This window comes from Mytilus edulis, chromosome 8 (genome assembly GCF_963676685.1).
Source record: "Mytilus edulis chromosome 8, xbMytEdul2.2, whole genome shotgun sequence".
NCBI classification, from domain to species: Eukaryota; Metazoa; Mollusca; class Bivalvia; order Mytilida; family Mytilidae; genus Mytilus; species Mytilus edulis.
The window spans coordinates 89,856,586-89,883,625 of NC_092351.1; the positions used below are offsets into that span (position 1 = coordinate 89,856,586).

Genomic DNA, 27,040 nt, shown 5'->3' on the forward strand with positions numbered 1-27,040 from the left:
GATTTTTATAATCCAACACACCGATGTGTGAAATCTCTGAGGTGGATTTTTTTTTTTGGAGGGTGAGTGCAGGTTGCCCTACCCCCTTTTTTGTGGAGATATTTTTTATTATAAAGATTAAGATAGTGAATCACTAAAGCATGAGTGGAGTAGCCCTCTTATGCAGTCGGTCCCCCTTTCCCACAATCCCTACCCCAACTCACTTACGAAAGTTTCTGGATCCGCCACTGTTTTGAAAAGTTTTGCATCATTACATGTACATGTCCCATTATTTTAACGATAGCTTAACAAAGCTTTTTTATTACATACCTTATTTGTTTCGAAAGTTAAAATGTGCGACAAATTTATTTTTGTTTTTCGGTATTTCTGTCTTGAAAACAGAGGAAAATATTGTTTTTGTCTTATTATAATATTATCAAAGATGGAAATGTAAGAATTTAAAACCGTAATTGGCAATAACACACACTTACTACCAAACGAATTATACGTTAAAATTATAGTTTGCACTTTTATAAGGAGAAATAATTACCATGCATAGGTCACTATTTTATATCTTGAAGCATTAAATTTTGTTGAAACTTGATAACCGGACGTTTTAATTAAAAGAAAATAAATCCATACAGGTATTTAATAATCTATAGAAAGTTCATTCAAGATTGTATCCTTATGATAAGCCTCGAGCTCTAGAACGCATCATGACACACCGAACAGGCTTTCTTGTCTTTAAAGGAAAATACATAACTTTAATAAACTCAAATAGATCACACGTATTATAATAAAATACGAGGTGTGTGCCATGATTATGAATAGATGGCGATGATACAGTATATAAAGTAAATTGATAAAGTGAAACATTATATACACGTTAGGAAAAGTAGGAACATTTGTATATATATAGGCACAGTACTTATAGTTAAAAATATGATATCTCTCTTTGTTATTACGAGAATGACATACGATGTTTTTAAATAATTATACATGTACTTAAGAGTTAAATAATATACTTTTTTTACTAGTATATGGGACAGAAATATCTGATGTTTGGATAAAATAAAAGGGGGTGTATGGTTAGTATGGATATATTCATAAAAAGTAAACAAAGTATATCGCTTACTGCAGAAATCGTTGGGAAGCTGGGATGCTTTTGGTAAGTACATTTATTAGCTACGGAAATTTGATGAACAATGGTATATGTTTTGTATGTATTTGTTCAAATCTTCAGGGTTAAGATATAAATTAATTGCCACAATTTAATCAAAAAACTATATAAATACTTGTTCCGGTTTCATACTAAAATGAAATACCACTCAATAAAGAGACAAGTTTTTTAATATGAAAATATTTGGAAACTTTTCTATTTTGTTCAAAACTTAACCATTGTTTTATCATTCATCAAGCAATATCGAAACTATCAAGGATATTTGGAATTTAGAAACCACCGATTTAAAAAAAAAATGCATGTGCACTGATAATAAGATAATAGCATTCAACTGGAGATTCACAGACAATAGACAATACTTTATTTTACATATTTAATATAGTTCATTTACTGAAGGTAGACTACAACAAAAAAACTATCTAATGGAAACTACTATATTTGTCAAAATGACAACAACATAGAAACCCTGTTTTAAGGTGGTACCTAACACTACAGGGAGATAACTCTGTAAAATCAGCTAAACGTTTTAATTACGTTGTGTTGAAAAGGGAATATTAAGCTTCTCAATGATCAAAATAAGTGTTTGTCAAACTGCTATATAACCAGTGTAAAATGGTTGGTTCAAATTTTTTGAAATTTTTATATTTTTGTCATAGGGTCAAAGTAAATACTCTGCTGTTGTTTTTTATTTGGTCGGGTTGTTGTCTCTTTGACACATTCCCCATTTCCATTCTCAATTTTATTTGTCAAAATTTTATGAAAATTAAACGAGCCAAATTAATTTTAGTTAAAGTATTGGGTACCACCTTAAGGGTTTTTTTGGTTTTTTTTGTCAAATACATACATGTATATATATTCTGAATACATTGTACTCCTGTTTTATCCATGTAATGCCTTTAAAAATTTTACAATCAACTTTTCTTTTGAGTTTTGTTCTTTCTTTATTATTCAATTGCAAAAGATATAAATATTATTTCAACTTTCGTATTCGTATTTATTTTATTTCTTTATTTATACATGGTATAATTTGTAATTGCAGATGTCGGTTTCTCATAGGAAATATATGTTTATTGAACGATGCCGTTAGTATCTAGAAATACCTTAACCACACAATAATCCATTTGACATACAGCAGTACAAGAGGCAGATGCAACAGTATTGTCTATAAACTATGTGCTCATAAACAGACTCTCGTATCTGTTACCCTGTTTCATAACAAAAGTTTGTTACATAGAGAAACCTACAAAGGTCTTCCTGAATTATTTGAACAAGCGATGTACGCAGCTGACTTGGATAGACATAGACATAAAATGGTCTAGTCAACTCGCAAAAATTCTAGCTCAGAATGAGGATACAGTTATTGTAAAAAAAAAGATATAAAATTTGAAGTATTTGAGTGAAACTATACACATAAATACTCGTTTTAAAATTAAATTTTATACTTCAACATAAGAAATAAAGTTTTCACAAAATGACTGAATTGGACAACAACAGATCTAAATCTTCGGTTGGCTATTTCTTACTTGTTTTTGTTACCCTAGTGTTAATGGCCTCATTATCTCTGTACGCTATAACCAGTGGTCATTTCAACAAGAGAAGAAACATTGTTGAACGGAATACTGAGAAGTCTTATATGCATATGGTGGTAAATACACTAACTGGAACAATAATTGATGAGGACCAAAAATATGCCATAAATGGTTTTAATCAATCGATACTTAAAGGGTCAACATTGAAATGCTTTGGACATGACTTTGAAATTCTTATTAATGAGCACACACTCTGTGAGAAATCGGATGATATAGACATTCTCATTCTTATATCAAGTTCCCAAAATCAGTTTAATGAGAGAGAGGCCATTAGAAAATCATGGGGATCCAAATGTAACCGAAACGACACGGCAATTAAGTGCTTATTTGTGATCGGAAATGACCGGTTAACTTCGGGTGTTTCTACGAAGGATTCCGGTTTACAGGAAGAAAGTACATTATATAAAGATATTGTACAAATTGACTATATCGACTCATATGGGAATTTAACATACAAGACTGTGTTCAGTATTTCATGGGCCGCGAGATATTGCTCGTCAGCTAAGTACGTTATGAAGACAGACACTGATATGTATGTAAATACGAATCTACTCCCCTTTATCACAAAGAAAGCACCAAATACGTTCATAGGTGGATATTGCTGGGGACTGTCGACCCCACACAGAAATAGAAATTCTAAATGGTATGTGTCGTTCAAAGGCTATAAGGAGAACAAATTCCCCCCAATGTGTTCAGGAACTGGATATATTATCAGTATGGACTTAGTCCTAACTATTTTACAGACGACTGAATATATTCCATTCTTTTATCTAGAGGACGTGTACATTGCAATGTGCTTGAAAAAAATGCATGTTACGCCAACCTATTTACTGGGTTTTAACAATATGAAACCGCGCTTCAATCCATGTTTTTATAAGAATGATATCATTACGTCACATGGTGTAAAACCAAGAGAACTGGTTACTTATTGGAACCAGATTAAATCGTGTAATGTTTCAATTGTACAAGAAAATGTATACAAACCACGCCCATTACTGAGAGTTAATTGATGAGCAGACTCTACCGAGAAAGTGTTTAGTAGTTAAATGTATACAAACGACGCCAATTGCTGAGAGTTAATTGATGATCATACTCTACCGAGAAAGTTTAAAGTAGTTAAATGTATACAAACCACGCCCATTGCTGAGAGTTAATTCATATTCAGATTCTACTGGTAATTGAGATTATGAACTAAGACAAATAATTAAAAAAAATTATCATAGCTTAAACTCAAATATATTCGTTCTATGTAAAGGCGTAGATTCTAATTGTTAAATTAAATGGGAGAAAATATTTTGAAATAATTTGCATTTGGATAATTTGTGGTCGGGATTAAAACAACACACATGTGCACTGATAATAAAGTAAAAGCATTCCACTAGCGATCTATACACAATATTTCATATACTGAGGGTAGATTACAAAAAGAAACTATCAAATGGAAACTGCCATATTTGTCAAAATGTCAACAACATAGAAACCATGCAATACTTATTTTTTTAGTTGTTGTATACAAGGTAAATAGATATATGAAGATGTGGTATGAGTACCAATGAGACAACTCTCCGTCCAAGTCACAATTTGTAAAAGGTAAACCATTATATGTTAAAGTACAACCTTCAACACGGAGACTCGGCTCGATTCGAACAGCAAGGTATGAATGGCCCCAAAATGACTAATATTAAACAATTCTAACAGGAAAATCAACGGCCTTATATACATAAAAACATACAGACGGTTATAAACTTCACCAGTAAGCGACAACCACATGACTTACGACAAGTACAAACAAATGCAGCGGGTACACATTTTTTATAACGTTTTTCATTAACCTGAAACAGTAGTATAACATAGAAAGACACACTATAAAGTATCAGTTTGGAAAAGGAAATATTTACAAATTCAAGTAAATATAAATCTGAACGAATAAATTTGATATATGAAACAATATAAATACAATATGTAAAACAATTGTCAAAAAGACAACTATAACCTGGGACAAAATGGCGTTAAATAAAATAACGTACACAGGAGACTTCAAATACAATAATTTTGTTGTAGTACAGAAATGTGTTTTACAAAAAAAAGTTTGTTTATAGTTTGAGAACATAAGTCAGAATCATTTTAATACTAAAACCAAAAGGTGGTACATATAAAAATAATAAGACGAGATATAGCATGAAATAAACAAACATTAAATAAGAAAAATGCATTACAAATTGTGTCAACAGGTCAAATCGACACGAAAGTACGATTTCAAAGTTAATTTTAAACTTGCTTCAAGTAATAATTAATACTTAGTAATACTTCCAGGTCTTTAAAGATGGCATATTTCGGCTTTAATATTGATTCACCATATAGGATATTTCCATATGGAATTCACATATTTATTCTAAAACTAGGTGTTGGCATGATACAGGTTATACTCGTCTCATATATTTCATGATGGTATGATACTCAACCCCTAACGGGATGGATTGTGCTTGATATTCGTATGATGAAGACATAATCTTTCAATTAGTTGAATTGATGTATGGAGCTGGCATGTCAGTTCTTTTAAGCTTGAGTTTCATTGTGCGTATTGCTGTGTGTTTTTCTACATTGGCTAAAGGTATAAGGTCTTTGTTAGTCTTGTATGATTTTTGATTTTAATTTCTTTTATATATTTCGGAGTTTAGTATGACGTTCATTATTGTAAATTCAGTTATTTTCGTGTGTACCAATTTATTTGGTTTGAGAAAATCTTGCATTTTCGTGGATATTCAATGTTGTTGTTTTGGCAAAGACTGCATGCATTCCTTTAGAAATTTGTACTTGGTTGAAAATTTAAATTCATGGTTTGCCTGTGCCCACGAAATCCACGAAACTTGGTATCTAACGAATAATAATGAATACACAGTATAACTGAACTAGTACACATCTTTGTTTGGGGGCCAACTGAAGCACGTCTCCAGATGTAGGATTTTCTCGATGTATTGAAGACCCATTAGATGTCTTCGGCTGTTTTCTGCTCTTTGGTCGGTATGTTGTATCTTCAACATATCCCCATTTCCTTTCTCAATTTAATCATCCAATAAGACAGGAATAAATGATTCCATTATAGAAAAAGGCATGGTGTAGAAATAAACACTGGAAAATTCAAATATGACAACTTTCTAAAAACAATTATTACATAATATAAATGGAATCTATTGAAAATCACGAAATTAATTCAATAATAATTTTTTTTTAAACCACACACACACACAAGATTAAGTTCCAGAATTTTGGCAGCCGCATAGACAGCGGGGTTAAACCTGTTTCTAGATCCCCACTGTCCCCTATACCTCTAGCCAAAGTGAAACACCTGCACAGTAATTCGCACAGTAACACTCACTTTAAGTCAGAGTCCGATGTAAGAACAGGTAAAAGAAGAAACTTAGCAAAATGACAATGATCAACATAAATTAACAAAGTGCTACTAGCAGTAACTGACATGTTATCTCGAGACCTTATTTAAACTAATTGAAAGACTATGTCTTCACCATATGAAAATCAACCACAATCACATCATAAAATATCAAAGAAACCAAAGGGACAGTAAAACTCATAAATCGAAAATAAACTGACAACGCCATGGCTAAAAATGAAAAAGACAAACAGACAAACAATAGCACACATGACACAACATAGAAAACTGAGGAATAAGCAACACGAACCCCACCAAAAACTAAGTTTGATCTAAGGTGCTCCGGAAGGGAAAGCAGATCCTGCTTTACATGTGGCACCCATCGTGGTGCACATATTATGGGTGCCACATGTGGAGCAGGATATGCTACCCTTCTGGAGCACCTGAGATCACCCCTAGTTTTTGGTGGGGTTCGTGTTGTTTATTCTTTAGTTTTCTATGTTGTGTCATGTGTACTATTGTTTGTCTGTTTGTCTTTTTCATTTTTAGCCATGGCGTTGTCAGTTTATTTTCGATTTATGAGTTTTACTGTTCCTTTGGTTTCTTTCGTCCCTCTTTTACTTTGGATTTAAAATACGTTTCAAAAATAAATCTACACGTTACGGTTGTAGAATCATTGATTCTTTTGGATTCGAGCGTCACTGATGAGGCTTTTGTAGACGAAACGCGCGTTTGGCGTTAATACAAAATTTTATCCTGGTATCTATGATGAGTTTATTTACAACCGCTGGGTCGATGACACTTATGGTGGAGTTTTAATTCCCCGAGGGTATCACCATTCCAGTAGTCAGCACATCTGTGCTGAGATGAATTATCATTGATAAGGTCATAAAAGGGGAGGTTTTGCATGCCACAAAACCAGGTTCAACCCACCATTTTTTTCTTTAAAAATGTCCTGAACCAAGTCAGGAATATGGCCATTGTTATATTATAGTTCGTTTCTGTATGTGTTACATTTTAACGTTGCGTCGTTTGTTTTCTCTTAATTTTGAGTGTAAATTCACATTGCGATAAGACGTGTCACGGTACTTGTCTATCCCAAATTCATGTATTTGGTTTTGATGTTATATTTGTTTTTTCTCGTGGGATTTTGTCTGATGCTTGGTCCGTTTCTGTGTGTGTTACATTGTAGTGTTGTGTCGTTGTTCTCCTCTTATATTTAATGCGTTTCCCTCAGTTTTAGTTTGTTACCCCGATTTTGTTTTTTGTCCATGAATTTATGAGTTTGAACAGCGGTATACTACTGTTGCCTTTATTCATAGTTATGAATTAAATGTTTACAAAACTTATGAATTTTTGAAACACTAAGGCTTTTTTTTACCTCAGACAAAGATTATCTAAGCTGTATTTGGCAAAACTTTTAGGAATTTTGGTCCTCGATACTCTTCAACTTTGTACTGTATTTGGCCTTTTTAACCTTTTTTAAGACGTAGACACTCTTTCCGAATGGATTAAGGCAGCGAGGTCGTTGATACAAATCAGAATTAAGAAACTGAATGGGTCTATCAATGCCCATGCTAAGTCAATCTTTAAAGGGAAAATTCACGATTTTTTACTTATGGTTTAAATATGTTCATTATGACATAATATATATATTCACAAAGTTTTATCGCTATATGTGCAGTAATAAAGGAGAAATTCAATAATTAATGAAAAAATATCAACTACTTCCTGTAGGTCGCGACGTTTTCTCCTGATTTTTGCATGCCGGGATTTAAAATACAATCATTAAAAGTCTTGGTTTTTAATCATATTTTAACGTAATCGTAAGCGCGCCGATGACTTGTGCTTTATCTAATAACCATCCGATAATAAGAAGATAAAACGCACAGACGTTCAATTGTACACATTCATGAGATAAACTTTCTATGTTAAACGTATATATTCGAATTATTTTTGTAGAAAACACTAAAAGTTATAAATTTATTTTTAATAAATGCATTTTCGGACTGATAAGGTGAACAAATTAAAGTACAATAATCTGTTAAGACAATATATTGGTGTACTCTTATTGACCTTTTACTATCTCTGCTATAACTAGATTTATACGATGTGTGTATTCACGGTTCTGTGTCAATACTCGTAGATGGCTTGTTGAAAGGTAAATTGTTATTTGCACTTCGGTATTTAACCACGCCTCTAGGGCACACCTTGCCAGGTGTGACTGTCTATTCGGATCAATGGATTATAAAACAAGGGAGCATTCAATACACACATTTAAAATAAATATTCAAGTTGGTGACAAATAAAAATTGATCGACGTGGAATTATCTAATTATATTTGGTGCTATTATTTATTTAAATTCAAATAAGTTAATTTACTAAGAAATACACAATTTTCGGTTAAAGACCGGAAACTTAATTCATATGTCAGAATGAAGTTATATACACCTCTTGTCTTTGATTTATGTCTCATAAAAAAGGGGAACTTAGAAATAATAAATAGCTTTACCAAAGCATTTTAATTTGTCTTTATCAGGCGAAAAAATGTACGAGAACACTTACATTTAGGTTTTTGAAAGCCATGTATTAATTAATATCTGAAACTATCTGAAGATAACTCTACCGAAGCGGAATATAATATGTACGAATAAAGAAAAAAATACTTTTGTACTTAAGAGGTTTAAAGAATTGACAGGAAATTTAAGGATCTTCTTGGAATGGAATCGAAAATTAGGAATAGATATTCTTTTCAAGTGTGAAAAACGTCAACCAAATTTATTCACAATCGGGAACTTCCTTAATTTAAATAATCTTCGTCTCCCAACATATATAATACTTAAATAACTATTTGACCAACGAGGTTTAAAATTAAAAGTCAACGAATTTAATGTTATCTTTCTCTATTTTTGAATGTAATTATAAGTCCGTTCAACTTGCAAGAATACCCCTAAAGCGGACAAATATCCGACAAGCAGTTTATTCTTTAAATTGCTGTCATTGAATATCAAGAAAGAAAATAAATTCCGAAATTGATTTGAAACTTTAATACTCAATAGTTCTCCTAGAAAATATTCACATCCCTTGTGGATTATAGTGTACGTCCAGTTGCATATATATTACATGAAAGTCGGAAAATTGTGTTGATGACGAATTTCGTCCTTTATTCGAGAACAATCTAATTGATATATAAATCTGTGATTTTACTATGTTCATAACTTCGATGAACCAAAGCAAGTTATATATCGACCTGTATTTAAATCAAATTGTTGCTTTTTTTCTTCTTCTTCTTTTGGTACAAATAGTCTATCGAATTCGTTGATTATATACTGTTGGCATACTAGTACTATACGTGGACTAGTCTATTTACAAAACTTTGACCCCAATTTACACAAAATGTATGTTTCTTTCTTATGTTCAATGTATACATGTATATATTTTGAATTGCGCTATAGTTCCGTAACTTTCTATCCAGGCGTATAAACGAATCGTCGACAAGTGCGCACATTTTTTTAAATCAATATGTCTGGTATGTTCCAATCTGTCCTAAACTATTGACAACGAGTATATATTACATTTTCCCAAATTAACCCTTGAAATATGTAAATAGATTTGTATTTCTTCAAATCTTTTTTTTTTACATTATTTATTATTTTTATAAATAATATTCTTTACACCAGAAATGTTATTTAAAAACAAGCGTATTAGTTAAGTAATGACTAGTATATTATATCACTTTCGGACACGCAAGACAGAGATGTATATTATACATGCACCTGATAGTTCAAGATGGAAAGTTATAAGTGATCGGTCAGGTACACTGATCAATACCTACAGAGGTGTAACGATGCATGAACTTGCAAGCCCGCCGGACAGGAAATCGATTGAATACCTGGACGTGTCACCTTACACCCCTCACAATACATTTGGGAGTAATACCTTTAGCCATGCTGGTGATCAGATGAGGGAAGATCCGAATTTATTTGAATAAAGTTTATTACTTTAATGAATTATGAACGAATTAGATTTTCGAAAACAATTTCCACAGAACACTTATTTATGATTTGAACTTTGACTTTTTAACTAATTCCAATATTAACTGTTTAAAAATAACAGACTACTAGATATGGTTATTAAAAAAAAATAAGAACATTTTCCGTATCAAGTTAGTTATTCAGATAAAACAACCGTACGATTGAAGATATCGACACGTAATTACGACTACATCGGTTACTGTAGTTTTGTTCCTTTGTGGTTTATAGACATATCGTGACTTTTCATCGTAGAAGATGACAAAATGGCGGAACGCAGAGAATTGATACTCAAAATTTAAAATCGATGAGGATCTCTTATTTAGCGGAATAAAACTTTAATATCTATAAATTTGAGCATTTTTATTCAGAATGGACATAATATCAATTTTTGATTTTTTTGCGAAGTTTCCCTTTAAAGACCCAAATGTTGCAAAACACCTATCCTACCTCCATGACAAATATGTTGTTGTCCCCGCAGATAAAGCCCCAAACAACATCGTTTTTGTGTGTAAAACTCATTACATTAACTGCTTGATAAACGAATTAGGTATTGACAATTCACTTGGAAACTCAACATATACCCTCACGACACTTACCAAAGAGGAAATCCTGGATAATCATAGGTCTGTTCTGTGTTCCTTTGGAATTTCAACCAAAGATGAAGAACTAGATCTGCCATCACTGTATTGGATACCTAAACTACATAAGTGTCCTTACAAACAACGGTATATTGCTGGGTCTTCCAAGTGCTCCACGAAACCTCTTTCTAAATTATTAACATCTATTTTATCCGCAATCAAAGACGGGCTTCAAAGTTATTGTGAAACTGCCTATTCTAGAGGGGGCGTGAATCAGATGTGGATACTGAAAAATTCCAAAGATCTTTTAGAGTACATACATTCTAACTCTCTTTCATCTTGTAACAGTATTAAAACATTTGACTTTTCTACTCTTTACACCAGTATTCCACATTCCAAACTAAAATACAAATTGCAAGAGTTGGTATTGCTTTGCTTTGTAAAAAAGAATGGCCAACGTAGATACAAGTATCTTGTCTTAGGGAGGGATAAATTCTACTTTGTAAAGGATCACTCTGATTCGAACAAAAAATTCTCTGATATTATCAAGATGCTTGATTTCTAGATTGACAACATATTTGTTACGTTCGGAGGACGTGTTTTTCAGCAGACTGTCGGCATTCCAATGGGAACAAACTGTGCCCCTCTACTTACCGACTTGTTTCTTTATTATTATGAGGCTGACTTCATGCAGGAACTTCTTAGGAAGAAAGAAAAGAAGTTAGCAATATCATTTAACTCTACTTTTCGCTATATAGATGATGTTCATTCATTAAATAATTCAAAATTTGGTGACTATGTGGAAAGCATATATCCAATCGAGCTAGAGATAAAGGATACTACAGATACAGTTAAGTCGGCCTCATATCTTGACTTACATCTAGAAATTGACAATGAGGGTCGGTTGAAAACAAAACTTTACGACAAAAGAGATGATTTCAGCTTTCCAATTGTGAATTTTCCATTTCTAAGTAGCAACATTCCAGCAGCACCTGCATACTGGGTATATATCTCCCAATTGATACGATATTCCCGTGCTTGCATTTCCTATCATGATTTTCTTGATAGAGGGTTGCTGCTCACAAGGAAGCTAGTAAACGAAGAGTTCCAAATGGTGAAGTTGAAATCATCCCTTCGTAAATTTTACGGACGCCATCACGAGATGGTTGACCGTTATGGAATAACCGTTTCACAAATGATATCGGATATGTTCCTTACGTCGTAACTACAATCCCCTTCTCTTTCATGAATGTGACTTACCGAATTATACTATTTACCGGATTTGATATCACATAAGCAACACGACGGGTGCCGCATGTGGAGCAGGATCTGCTAACCCTTCCGGAGCACCTGAGATCACCCCTAGTTTTTTGGTGGGGTTCGTGTTGTTTATTCTTTAGTTTTCTATGTTGTGTCGTGTGTGCTGTTGTTTGTTTGTCTTTTTCATTTTTAGCCATGGCGTTGTCAGTTTGTTTTAGATTTATGAGTTTGGTATCTTTCGTCCCTCTTTTTTGACCCTTTTTTTTTTTTATCAAAAATACATAAAATACGGATAAAAGATTTTATAATGGTCCTTTTTTGTCTAATGGTTATACAATCAACAAGCTATATTTCTATATAAATATAATGAAAACAATATAGAACTTCAACTAACAATTGGTAACAAGATTTTGTTATAACCTGAAAAGGAATTTGACTATAAACTTCAGTCTATATTGCTGACATGACACCTAAGAATAGTTTTAGCTTCATGTTGAAAATTGACATTGTTGCAATAGAATTTATCAATAATGCAGTGTAATCTTTGTCGGGACTACCTGAGCAATATATATATTTGGATCATTTTGTTAAACAAACTCCATTTAAGATCTAGATGATATATGGAAAAATAATAATGCAGAATTGAATGACTATTCAATCTGACAATAAGGTTTCATAGGTAGTGATTTTGAAAAGTTGAAAGGAAATGAATAGATAGACTACAGCCAATGGACATAAAGTGATGACAACTATAACATAGCTTTCATATGTACTATATGGAATGTAATACAATTGTACCAAAACCAATTATGTGTCACTGTCACATGTTTTCAGAAGACCTTAAAACTGGATAAATACATTTTATTGACATTGGAATATTCTTGTAATTCATATCAATACTATTAGTTCTTTTAATATTCCTCTTTTTCAGTAAATCAATGACTCAGAAGAATAAAAAAATTATATGATGTATTACAAGATTCAGTTAATGGCAGGGATAATACATCTGAGTATACATAAAGATACGGAATATGTAACATGTAACATAAATAGTAAAATGGAAAATTTAAAACTTAAGGTGGTACCTAACACTACAGGGAGATAACTCTGTAAAATCAGCTTAACGTTTTAATTACGTTGTGTTGTTAACGAAATATAAAGCTTCTCAATTATCAAAATTAGTATTTGTCAAACTGCTATATAACCAGTGTAATTTTCTGATAAAATGGTTGGTTCAAAATTTTTTTGAATTTTTTGTCAAAGGGTCAAATAGTGGAGCGGCGGAGAGGACAATTTTAGAAATTTAAATTACCTAAATACCTCATGGGATTTTAATAGCTCATTGGAAAGCTGAAATCGTGTAGTTTTTGAAAATATGTGACGTAAATATAAAATCTGGTACAATTATACCGAAAATCAAGGTCAAAGGTCATCACTTAAAAAATTCCTATTTTCATCTGGAGAAACAATACCATTGATATTTTTCAAAATTAATAATCTATTCAATAAATTATATGAGTGGTGTTAAGTAGAAATGCGTTAGTTCATACAAAATCTTTTTCATATTTGCACATGACGTCAGAACAACGTTTTATTTAACTTTTTTTAAGGTTATCCGTGGTATACAAGTTATAAAGCCTAATAAAAAACAGTAAAAGAATTACCTTCAAGTTGATATTTGACCTCGGCAAATAGCATTTCTTGAATACTTTATGATAAAAGTTTTCCAAAGAGTATCCGAAATGCATAGTTGATAAATCAAACAAAATGTGCAGCCATGTTAAATTTCAAGTTTTCAAGGATTCGACATGTCACTGAGTTTTCTTAAAACGAATTCCAACTATCTCAATACAAGATATCTTTTCTTCATATAATATAGTTATTGGAATGATATATTACTCGATGTGTGCAATCGTGTTGTAGAACAAATTCAAAATTTGCGACATGACCGTTTTGGTATCTATGGTGAGTTTATTTTCATACCAAATGAAACGTCGAAAAAATTATAGCAAATTAAGATAAAGTTACCAAATATTACGACAAGAACTATTTGTCATGTTATTTCATCTGTGTCATCACCTGTGGCGGCTGATTCTGCCCGGAAATTGTTACAACTACCTAAATTTTGACAAAAACATAAATCAGTGCAAGGAAGACCCTGGTCCTTGCAAACACATGCTGCCTGGCATGCTTTTCCCCCTTACACGAACAAATGAGATCTTGTAGAAAGTCTTATGCCATTTGTCCCTCAAAGAAAACTAGCTCTAACTTGTCATTTTTTGCAGTTTTCCAACCAAAAGCACCTGGGGAGCCATTATTATTTTTGGTTGGCTAAATATGTTAAAATGGAACAAGTTGTTCGGTACAGTTACTAGACAATTCATGTGGCAAGACAGATCCCTCTCTGCACATTATTCTACGAATTACCCACAACAAAGGTAAAGGGTAAGCACTGCATTAGCGAGGATACCTTTTCGTCATAGACTAATGATTTGTCCTGTTTCCGTTCAAACCGTTGTCTGATACTAAATCCGAATGTTCCATTTAGATCTGAATTTTGGAATATAGCACGCGCCATCGAGTGAAATTTGTTTTTACCGTCAATCGTTTCGGTATTAAGGTCAATATTGTCCACACCTTCTTGGATTAAGGAACCACAGTTAGCTATACCGAATGGGACATAATAACCACCTTGTATTTTTGTTATTTCAGCATTCGCTACACTCGTCAAAAACCTCCAAACCTCGTCATACTTGACACAAAAACCATGTGCATTTAAATTTTCAATCAAAGACTTCGATTCGAACTCATGCTACAACTGTGCTGCAAGATTAAGACTAAATGGAGTAGTTATGTTATTACAATTTGACACCAGGCACTTTGCGAGAGCAGCACATTTTCTTCGAATTTCATGCGAAATATCCATTGATACTGAAGAAAATGTTTCAAAAGACTTTTTGTCAAGAAGTAAACAAAACTTATCAAACAGGGTGGTATCATTACTTCTAACATGTCCAACGATACTTCGTCATTTGCAGGATAATAATAAGATATATAAACATTTTTCATTTTGTTTTTCTTTATATTGAGGCTTCTTCATAAAGTACATGCATATCGGTTTGTTCGTTGTATTTAAGTAGGCTTTTATCTCAAAAATTTCTAATTCTGCTTAGATGTTATTCGCTGCTTTACCAGCGTCTCCAATGGAAATATCGCTAGCAAATACAATGCTAGATTTAGCTTGACCTTGTTGAGCAAAAAATACAATGACATCCGTAGTAGTACTTCTCAAGTTAAGCCTTAAGTTTAGAGATATTACAGTATGTCTTAATTACTTGATGAGGTAAAAAAAAGACTGGTACATTGTCAAAAGTGATGACAATACAAGAGACTTTTTGTCACAAATAAGGTCACTCTCCACATTTTCAACTAATCTTTCAAATGCCAAATCATACGCAGATTTATCAGTGGATTTTTGTCTATATGCCAAGTATGTGGTCCGACATGGTGCGTGATACACTGCATTATTGAGCAAATTATCTGGCTCTTTTCGATTAGTCATTTCAGCGTCGCATGCTCTAACAGCAGCTTTTAAAGATTGACTAACCATTCAGTTGATGAAATTGTATGTAATTGTTTTCACCCTTTTATGAGACATTTTTTGCAAATAATACACTTTGATGTATTGTTATCAATATTTTCAAGCACCAAAGAATTAGATAAATCGGAATGTATATCTGGTGTTTCCTTTTCAGATGAAGAACAGGATACTGATTTGAAATTCTGCTTACTTGAGTAGCTTTTATAAAATGACCTATGATACCTAAATACTGGTAATTCACTTGCTGTTTCATTGCAGAATTTATTCAAATAACTGAAAAAATCATCACGTCTCTTTGCTGCAGCATTTATCAGACTTTTTCTTCCAGATTCTGTTGATGTTATTAAAATTTCTTCAACAAAAGAATCGCAGATAGTACATTTGTCAACACCAACATCCACTTTTCTTTTTTGGCATCTGGCGGGACCAGTTTTAACACAGGCAGACAAGTGCCTGTGTGTTTTAACGAGACTGTTAAATTGTCCATTTGATTGAATAAAAAACAAATCAAACACACCTGAAATCCAAACAAACCCTACAATGATATTCACTTTCCAAGTTAAATTCAACAAAAACGAATAAAAAACTATACCAAACAACATAAATTAATCTCAAGGCTTCGGAAATTATAAAATGAACAAAAAATATGCTTGAAAATGATTACAAATGACCTTCGCTAAATCGCTGAATATGGGACTGTAACTAGAAACCACAACAATGTCGGTAAATCTGTGACAAATATTCGGACTTTAAATCTGGATAAAAAGCATATATTTAGCCAAATATCTATCTTATTAGAAATTAACTTAAAAAAGTAAATCGGGTCGATTGAAGTATTATAAGGTGGCTTTACTGTTGTGCCTTTAAAATACACCTATACTGCACGTGCAAATAATGCTAGGTGAAAAACGATGAGTTTTCAGTGTTATTTTCAACCATTTTGCAGATGCATTGTGCTTTACATATAGGACTATTTGGAAATGCTCTTATATTGTATGAAGTTCAAGAATAACTGTATTTGCCAATTTCGTTCACAAATTATTTTTTAGAACGGGTTTGTTATGAATTTTGTCTACCGAATCAGCAGTGGGGTATTCGATGCAAATTGGGTAACGTTAGTTAAGGCTATTTTTAACGTCATTTGTATCACATTTGATATTTACGACAAACATTTTTCTAAAGCTGAATAATCGATAGACAATTTAAGACCTTAAAATTCCATGAGGTATTTAGGTAATTTAAAATCGTTAACTAAGCGACTTTTTCAACATTCGCCGCTCCACTAAAAGTAAATACTTTCTCAAAAATTTATGAAAATTAAACGAGCCAAATTAATTTTAGTGCTGTTGGGTACCACCTTAAATGGGTATACAATACAAATATTAAGCATAAAGATTGCAAGAAAAAGGTGTTTGAACCTATAAATTGTCAAAATATGAAAATACATGATAAAATTGATATCTGGCTCCTCAACCTCGTGAAAAAAAAATTTATATATTGTAAATGAAGTAAACGTCACCCATCTATATACTGTAGATTCATTATTATTCGTTACATACCAATTTTCGTGTATTCCGTTTAATCTGGAACCACAAATTCCAATGTACAACGAATGACAAATTTTCTATAAGAATTAATAATGACTTTGGCAAATCCAAGAAATCAACTATTCACGAAATCAAATATCCAGGCAAATTCATGTTTCCAAAATCCTTAAAAATTTGTACCCACGAAAATGATGAATCATCAGTAATGTATTTTACCACATCTTACAATAATATCTTCAAAGTTTCAGTACTCACAAATCGTTCAAGTACTTGTCCAAAGAATCTTGACATTTTATGTTGTTATATCCATCTAATCAATCATAATCTTCTTTGACGTTTTTGTACAGTTAAGGTTGTTGTAATGATTTGATTGGTTGCTAGTTCAAAACTGAGCCATACGTTATATCTAATTACATTACGGTTTTGTTGTTCTTAAGTTTAGGGTATTTTCTTTACTGCAACTTAGATGTGTTATAAAGTCTGTTAACAAAATTTACGATGTGGTTAATGTAGGAAAGCAGGTAAACAGGACAAAAACATAACATAAAACTGACGTGAACAAAATGAGACATATAAAATTGAGAATGAATATGGGGAATGAGTCAAAGAGACAACAACCCGACCATAGAACAGACAACAGCTGAAGGCCACCAATGGATCTTCAATGTAGCGAGAAACTCCTGCACCCGGGAGAGTCCTTCAGCTGGCCACTAAACAAATATGTTACTAGTACAGTGATAATGGATGTCCTACTAAACTATTATCACATGTGGATACTAGATATTAAACATTACAAATGTAGGATCTAAAAATTATACACTTTAACATAATCATAAAAGGAATCTTTTAAATACCACATGTTACATCTTTAGGGTTATTTAACACCACAGCAAATTTAACATAACACATGTGGCATCTACAAATTATACACTGAATCAAAACCATATACAAAATCTGACATAACACATGTGATATCTACAAGGAACACACTTAAACAAATCCATATAAAAAATCTGACATAATACATGTAATATCTAGAAAGAACACACTGAAAAAAATCTATATCAGAAATAAGACATAAAACATGTGAAATCTACAAAGAATACATCTAGACAGTAATTCAACAACACAACAAAAGCCTTCAAGAAATCTGTCATATTAAATGTGGCATTAAGACAGTTATTCAATAACACAACAAAATTATTCCAAAAATCTGTCATAACACAAGCGGCATCTTGAGAGTAATTCAACACCACAACAAAACCAAATAAGAAATCTGACATTACACATGTGGTAATAAGACAGTAATACAAAACACAAAAAATCTATAAATAGCTGAAGGTCTTCTTATATATCTATGTATAAAATCAATTACATATCAAAGAGAAACGTCAGCAAACATAGAAATAAACAAAAATTGGGACTCCATATTTATATTCAGTGTAACTATATCATACTTTAATTGAAATATGAAGCCCATCATCACAACAAAACCAAATAAGAAATCTGACATTACACATGTGGTAATAAGACAGTAATAAAAAAAAACATAAAAAAATATATGGAATAGCTGAAGGGCTTCATAATATATCTATGTATAAAATCAAATACATATCAAAGAGAAACGTCAGACATCAAACAGAATTAATCAAATATTGGGATTCCATCTTTATATACAGTGTAACTGTATTATACTTTGATTGAAATATGAAGCCCATCACATGAAAGTTAAATAGCACAAAAACTGATCTGACTCTTAAGTAAAACGAAATGCAATTTTAGAAAACAATGAAATATTTCAAAACTACCAAGTATTGATAGAATTACAAGGTTGATAAAGTGTGGTGCAGATGTATTTATTGGCACATAATAGTTTTACTGTGTCTAAATCAAAAAATGTTTCTTCTGTTCCTAGTGATAATATAAAGAAAAAATAATGTTTTGTGAGGCTTAGCTGTACTTTTGTTATATAAGAACGAACCGCTGACTATTATCACGAGTTAAGAAGATTTTTTTTTCTCTTTCTTCATGTGTTTGTTACAATCATTACTATAGATGTATGTCCATTTTATGTTTGGACATTAATGTCTGGGTTATGTTTCATTAATATATTTTTTTATTCTGGTGTGGTAATGGAGAGATGACCTGATCAGTTGTGTGCCATCCTTGTCACATAGATCAACCTGAGGATTATTGCCATGGACAGAGGACTACAACCATCATTGTCACATAGATCAACACAAGAATTCTTCTCTGACAGTAACTTTACTATATCAGTATGTCCTTCATAACTTGCCATCAACAGAGGACTACAACCGTTCTTGTCACATTGACCAACATTAGGATTCTTCCTTAACAGTAACTTTACTATTTAAGTATGTCCATCCTGACTAGCCATGTTTAAATGACTACAATCATCATTGTCACATAGATCAACATGAGGATTCTTCAATAACAGTAACTTTACTATTTCAGTATGTCCTTCCAAACTTACCATCAACAGAGGACTACAACCATTCTTGTCTCATTGATCAACATTAGGATTCTTCTCAAACAGTAACTTTACTATATCAGTATTTCCTTCCTGACTTGCCATGTACAGAGGACTACAACCATCATTGATCAGCACCTTCTCTAACAGTAACTTTCCTATATCAGTTTGTGCTTTATAACTTGTCCAGAACAGAGGACTACAACCATCCTTGTTACATAGATCAACATTAGGATTCTTCTCTAACAGTAACTTTACAATATTAGTTTGTCCTTTATAACTTGCCCAGAACAGAGGACTACAACCATCCTCGTCACATAGATCAACATTAAGATTCTTCTCTAACAGTAACTTTCCTATATCAGTTTGTGCTTTATAACTTGTCCAGAACAGAGGACTACAACCATCCTTGTTACATAGATCAACATTAGGATTCTTCTCTAACAGTAACTTTACTATATTAGTTTGTCCTTTATAACTTGCCCAGAACAGAGGACTACAACCATCCTCGTCACATAGATCAACATTAAGATTCTTCTCTAACAGTAACTTTACGATATCAGTATGTCCTTGATGATTTGCATGGTACAGACGACTACATCCATCCTTGTCACATAGATCAACATTAGGATTCTTCTCTAACAGTAACTTTACAATATCAGTATGTCCTTCCTGTCTTGCCATGTACAGAGGACTCCAACCGTACTCGTCGCATAGATCAACATTGGGATTCTTCTCTAACAGTAACTTCACAATATCAGTATTTCTTTTATAACTTGTCCGGTACAGAGAACTTCAGCCATCCTTGTCACATAGATCATATCTTTACTATGTCAGTATGTCCTTCCAGACTTGCCATGTACAGAAAACTCAAACCTTTATTGCAACATAGATCATTATTAGGATTCCTCTCTAACAGTAACTTTACCATATCAGTATGTCCTTGATCACTTGCATAGTACAGAGCACTACAACCATCCTTGTCACATAGATCAACATTAGGATTCCTCTCTGACAGGAACTTTACTATGTCAGTATGTCCTTCCAGACTTGCCATGTACAGAGAACTCAAACCATTATTGCAACATAGATCATTATTAGGATTCCTCTCTAACAGTAACTTTACCATATCAGTATGTCCTTGATCACTTGCATAGTACAGAGCACTACAACCATCCTTGTCACATAGATCAACATTAGGATTCCTCTCTGACAGGAACTTTACTATGTCAGTATGTCCTTCCAGACTTGCCATGTACAGAGAACTCAAACCATTATTGCAACATAGATCATTATTAGGATTCCTCTCTAACAGTAACTTTACTATATCTGTATGTCCATTCTGACTAGCCATCAACAGAGGACTACAGCCATCATTGTCACATAGAACAACATTAAGATTATTCTCTAACAGTAACTTTACAATATCAGACTGTATGTCCTTCCTGACTTGCCATGTACAGAGGACTACAATTGTCACATAGATCAACATTGGGATTCTTCTCTAACAGTTACTCTACTATCTCAGTTTGTCCTTTAGAACTTGCCATCGACAGAGAACTACAGCCATCCTTGTCACATTGATCAACCTTAGGATCCTTCTCTTACAGTAACTTAACAATATCAGTATGTCCTTGATCACTTGCATGGTTAAGAGGACTCCAGCCATCCTTGTCACATAGATCAACATTAGGATTTTTCTCTAACAGTAACTTAACAATATCAGTATGGCCGATACAACTTGTCATTAACAGAGGACTCCATCCATCATTGTCACATAGATCAACCTTAGGATTCCTCTCTAACAGTAACTTTACAATATCAGTATTTCCTTCCACACTTGCCATGTACAGAAGACTACAACCATCCTTGTCACATAGATCAACATCAGGATTCCTCTCTAACAGTAACTTTACTATATCAGTATGTCCTTGATCACTTGCATAGTACAGAGCACTACAACCATCCTTGTCACATAGATCAACATTAGGATTCCTCTTTAACAGTAGCTTAACAATATCAGTACGGCCGATACAACTTGCCCTTAACAGAGGACTCCATCCATCATTGTCATATAGGTCAACCTTAGGATCCTTCTCTAACAGTAACTTTACTGTATCAGTATGTCCATAACAACTTGCCATAAACAGAGGACTCTGTCCATCATTGTCACATAGATCAACATCAGGATTCCTCTCTAACAGTAACTTTACAATATCAGTATTTCCTTCCTCACTTGCCATGTACAGAAGACTACAACCATCATTGTCACATAGATCAACATCAGGATTCCTCTCTAACAGTAACTTTACTATATCAGTATGTCTTTGATCACTTGCATAGTACAGAGCACTACAACCATCCTTGTCACATAGATCAACATTAGGATTCCTCTCTAACAGGAACTTTACTATTTCAGTATGTCCTTCTAAACTTGCCATCAACAGAGGACTACAACCATCATTTTTATATAGATCAACCTTAGGATCCTTCTCTAACAGTAACTTTACTGATCAGTATGTCCATAACAACTTGCCATAAACAGAGGACTCTGTCCATCATTGTCACATAGATCAACATTAGGATTCTTCTCTAACAGTAACTTTACTGTATCAGTATGTCCATAACAACTTGCCATAAACAGAGGACTCCGTCCATCATTGTCACATAGATCAACATTAGGATTCTTCTCTAACAGTAACTTTACTGTATCAGTATGTCCTTCATAACTTATGGAACAGAACAGAGGACTATAACCATTATTGTCACATAGATCCACATCCGCATTTTTATGTAACAACCACTGAACCATATCAGTATAACCATTACAACAAGTCTCTACCAGTGGAGTGGAACCTAATCCATAGTGCTCCTTTGGTGTCACTGTATCCTTGATGTTAGCTAATGTTTCTTGTTGTGATTTGTCCAGTTGCTTTAAGTGATGTAATAACTGTTCTCTGAATGATGATACTTTCATGTTATTGTTATTGAATACGACTGTCACCTTGCCTGCTGACCAGTCCTTTATAAATCTTTTTAAATATGATTGGAAAAAATCTTTTGGTATTTCAATAATGAAGTCTATGTTACTGTTCTTGTCATCTGGTGATTTCTGATAAATAAAACGTTCATGTACTAAATCACTGTCACCATGATCTATCAAACATTCAATCATTTTTTGACCAAAGTAATGAACAAGAAAGTCAAACAATTTATCATGTAGAGCTCTATAAGTGCCGTTCTTGATATATATAAATGTACCATCTAAAGTGTCAAGTTCCTTCTTCAGTTTTGCCTTTGATGTACTTCTGTTGATATCACAAGCATTACATGTGTCTTCTATGACATTTCGTTGTTCATCTGAAACTTTACCCTGGAACCATGTTTCTTTCATTTCATTATTAAAGAGAACTAATAAAGCAAGACTACATATTTTATACTTGCCTTCGTCATTTCGCATACTTAAATTGTCTAGTTCATTTTTATAGAAATTAAACGGATTATTGAAAAATTCTTTAACATCTCCATTTTCTACCCCAGGATATAAAGAGCATAAAAGTGGAAAGAATTCATTCTTTTGTGATAATTCATCAATATTGTCAACGTGTGTACCAATATAGGTTTTTGCTATAATATTTTTTTCTTCAGATGTAAGACATATCTTATCTGATATTAAGTTACATTCACAGGATTTAAATGGTGATAATATTTTAAACTTTTCATCTTTATAGACTTGTAATCTACAAGATACAATAATCTTACAACATTTGTCTGCAATAGTTGTGTCAATCACTGGTAACATTTGCCTCCAGTTATCAATCTGCTGTTACAAATTTACTTTAAACGAAAAACTAGCTTCTCTATAACTTTACCAAAAAAACCGGTTTATTTGTTTAAGAATCATATGTGTAATCTATCCTATCTCTTAAACAACACGTACCTCATAAAAGATAACACACAAAAATAACCTTTCATTCTGATAAAAAAAAATGTGTATAATATTCATAATTTTTGAATTGACCTATAATACCTTTAAAACACTCAATAAAAAGTTTTATTTGAACCACATCTCGTGAACAAACTTCAGATTTTCAGCCTTTTAAAAATACGGCCTCACTTCCTTTAAAATCAAAAACCTTACTTAATATGTGTGCCATCCCTTGAAAAGCCAATTCTACTTGTTGCACTGACATAGAAATATCTTGATTTTCCATTAAGAAAAATGAAAGTAACTGAGTTCTTACCTTTTATATTCCTTCGCGTTATTTTAGACAATCCAAGTCGATCGTGGTCAAACGGCATCAAATTTTGACTTATGTGACGAAGTCAATATGATTAAATATATTTTATTAAGTAATTACAAAGTCAAGAAAGATTCTAAAGTTCAAATGTTCGAATGTTCACAAACTGTCTTTAAAGTTGAATTGTTCGAATTTTCAATATCTCACACGGGCACGTGATCGTATAGTATAACTGTTCGTTCCTGTTAGAGTATTACGGATATTAAGCGCAAGAGTTCCAGCCTACCCACGAGGGGGGAGACCTTGGCGGAATCTCCGGTACCAATCTGTCCTTATCGAATTCTCGTCTAATCGAATTCTCCTTGTAGTCCATTGAGGGATCTTATATAGTCCAGTGGTCCATACAAATGTCTATAGCTGTAGGCCGGTTACATAGTCGTCTGTTTATGGAGTAATAGTAATATGTGGTTAATTGTCAAACCATGCAATTAACCCCTGAAGGATACATGTTATTTCACAGTAGACATGGTCATTTATTGGCTGCAGGTTATATAAATTTCTTTTCGTTATAAGGCTTAACGAATACTGTATGCGTAGTAATTTGCACGGGTGGATTCACCCGTGCATACCTTAGCGGGAATTAAATCATTCGACGGTTTGCATTCAATCAGTCTACACGTTTATTTTAATTGCTGTTAAGGTCTGTTTGACTTTTTTCTCCTTCATGTCTGACGAGGAAATCCTAAGTTCTCCTGAATGTACATCTTCAAGAAGTCATCATAGGTGTGAAGTTGCAATCCTACAAGCAACCCTACAGCTGATGCTTTCTCGTTGTTTTCCACAGGACATTGGTCGTCTTACTGTCCAGAAAAAGCCAACAAGTCTAATAACATCAACAGTTCCAAATGAGGTATTATCTTTGATTGACTTTAATTTATGCTTAGACACGTATGAGAATGAGTTAGTACAAGTTTATAATGTAAAAGGTCTATTATACAATAGCTTACAAATTTTGAAAATAAAACTTTTATTGGCCGATTTAAAAAAAAAAAAAAAAAAAAAAATAGTTTTACCTATACTTGAATCTGGCTATTTTTTGAAAATTACCGATGCACCTACTTCTGTATTTTTGAATAACAAAACATCTGCTTTTGAACATAAAGATTTCGTTAAACGTGCAATTGCAGATTTGGTATGCACGGGAGTTAGCACTCCCCCTTTTGTTGTTAATCCTTTATCGGTGTAGGTCAACTCGATTGGTTGATTGTTGACCTCAGACACGTACATCAATACGAAATGTTATTAAAATTTAAATACGAGGTTGTAAAAGAGGCCAAAATGTATGCAGCAAATAAACATTTTGCATTTAGTTTGATTTAAGACATCATCGGGGTACTATCATATAGATATGCATGTTAAATCACAAAAGTTCTTGGGTTTTGATAGAAAAGCGACACTAAAGTTAAATATAACACATTAGTTTTATCTTTTGTGCTGAGCTCAGCTCGTTACATTTTCACTAAAATGGTATGCCCTCTAGTAAAAATGTTGGCAAAGTAAAGGATTCAAAATAATTGTATATCTAGATTATGGACTTGGATTTGAACATACTGAAAAATTATGTTTAAAAGTTTCAAAAGAAGTATTGTCTGATTTATTGTCAGCTGGGTTTTTGCCAAATTATGGGAAATTTTTTTTAGACTGGCTTGATTTTGTATGGCATTTACATAGGGGTACTTCGAGTTTACCCGAACAGAAAATGTTTGAATATTTTGATATTTTTTTTGTTGCTTTATCACTTATAAATCCTTCTAATACGACTGCAAGGAAAGTTGCAGCGGATATTGGTAAAAATCATTGCATTATCACCCTTATCATTGTCTTGTATTGAAACTTGATGCTAAAATGAATGAATGAAATTTGAGTAAAAATTTCTTTATGCGGACCTTGACGCTTTTTGTTTTCTGATATTGTATGTAGATTGTACAGTGTACATGTGTTTAATATGCGGACCTGGTCGCTTGTATCACGGACCTGGCCGTGTTTTTCTGTCCTTGAAGGCTAGGATATTGCATATCTTTCCATGTCTTGTATTGAAACTTGATGCTAAAATGAATGAATGAATTTTGAATAAAAATTCTTTATGCGGACCTTGCCGCTTTTTGTTTTTTGATATTGTAACTATAGATTGTACAGTGTACATGTGTTTAATATGCGGACCTGGCCGCTTGTAACACGGACCTGGCCGTGATTTTCTGTCCCTCAACGATAGGATATTGCATATCTTTCCATGTCTTTTGTAGATCTCTGTGAGATAAGGAATGGAAAGATATCTACAAACTCTTGCGCAAACGTGGGTTACTTAATACAGCTTTTGCAGTTATGGATGTAACTAAAAAGAGTAAATCATATTCCACAAACAAGATATACGATTTATATTTTAATAAATTCAAAAAAATATTTGGTGCAGGAAGTACAATTTTAAGTTTTTGACAGTGAAAAAATATATCTACGGTGTCCTTGTATCTCACAGAATTAATACAGTCAGCTTGTTCAGTGTCCATACTTAATTCTAACTTTTACGCAATTAAGTGGTATCACGAACTGTGTTTATATCCAAACCGTGGTTACATTGTCTTAGAAAGAGAAAAGAATTTTGGCGAAACCTTTACAAAAGAAAGAACCAATCACAGCGGATATGATTGCTAAACTATTTAACCTGTATGTGATAATTGGCTTATGCTTAATTTTTTAGATACAAAGAACTCTCGCTTATAGGAACGAGTGATATCAGTTTTTTAAAACACACGTTGAAATTATAGACCGATATTTAAAGACAAGGTAGTATAGTTATGGTAGCAAGTACGGATATACCGACTTCATTATCCTGTTAATTTTTTAAAACATTATTGTGACTTAGCAAGTCTTAAGATTGATTCTTCGGAGTACAATTTTGTTCTTTGCAGTCCCAAAAAAAAAAAAAAAAAAAAGATACCTTAGTATTGAGTAATATAAATAAGCCTTTATCTTATACTAGAGCCAGAGAAGCTTTAAGCGCAATAGGGTTAGACTAATAAAAATTTGGTTTGCATAGTTTACGAAACGGAGGCGCTACTCAAGCCGCAAGCAACGGTGTTTCAGATACGCTTTTC

General features: G+C 32.9%; 5 protein-coding genes across 5 annotated transcripts; 1 reads left to right on the plus strand and 4 right to left on the minus strand.

The window, feature by feature from the left end:
* The first annotated feature begins 296 nt into the window (after positions 1-296).
* On the plus strand, positions 297-4,053 carry LOC139486593 (beta-1,3-galactosyltransferase 1-like). Its single transcript, XM_071271519.1, has 2 exons — positions 297-1,147; positions 2,199-4,053. Exon 2 carries the CDS (start codon positions 2,631-2,633, stop codon positions 3,756-3,758), a length of 1,128 nt encoding a protein of 375 aa, XP_071127620.1. The 5' UTR covers positions 297-1,147; positions 2,199-2,630; the 3' UTR covers positions 3,759-4,053.
* Positions 4,054-19,680: 15,627 nt separating this feature from the next.
* Positions 19,681-20,331, minus strand: LOC139484519 (ankyrin repeat domain-containing protein 29-like). The gene has a single exon (XM_071268250.1). It carries the CDS (start codon positions 20,329-20,331, stop codon positions 19,681-19,683), a length of 651 nt encoding a protein of 216 aa, XP_071124351.1.
* Positions 20,332-20,464: 133 nt separating this feature from the next.
* LOC139484520 (ankyrin repeat domain-containing protein 29-like) lies at positions 20,465-21,139 on the minus strand. Its single transcript, XM_071268251.1, has one exon. The coding sequence runs from the start codon at positions 21,137-21,139 to the stop codon at positions 20,465-20,467; it is 675 nt and encodes a 224-aa protein (XP_071124352.1).
* A 112-nt stretch (positions 21,140-21,251) lies between these two features.
* Positions 21,252-22,088, minus strand: LOC139484521 (ankyrin repeat domain-containing protein 50-like). The gene has a single exon (XM_071268253.1). The coding sequence runs from the start codon at positions 22,086-22,088 to the stop codon at positions 21,252-21,254; it is 837 nt and encodes a 278-aa protein (XP_071124354.1).
* Positions 22,089-22,153: 65 nt separating this feature from the next.
* LOC139484522 (uncharacterized) lies at positions 22,154-23,449 on the minus strand. Its single transcript, XM_071268254.1, has one exon. It carries the CDS (start codon positions 23,447-23,449, stop codon positions 22,154-22,156), a length of 1,296 nt encoding a protein of 431 aa, XP_071124355.1.
* Positions 23,450-27,040: the final 3,591 nt, after the last annotated feature.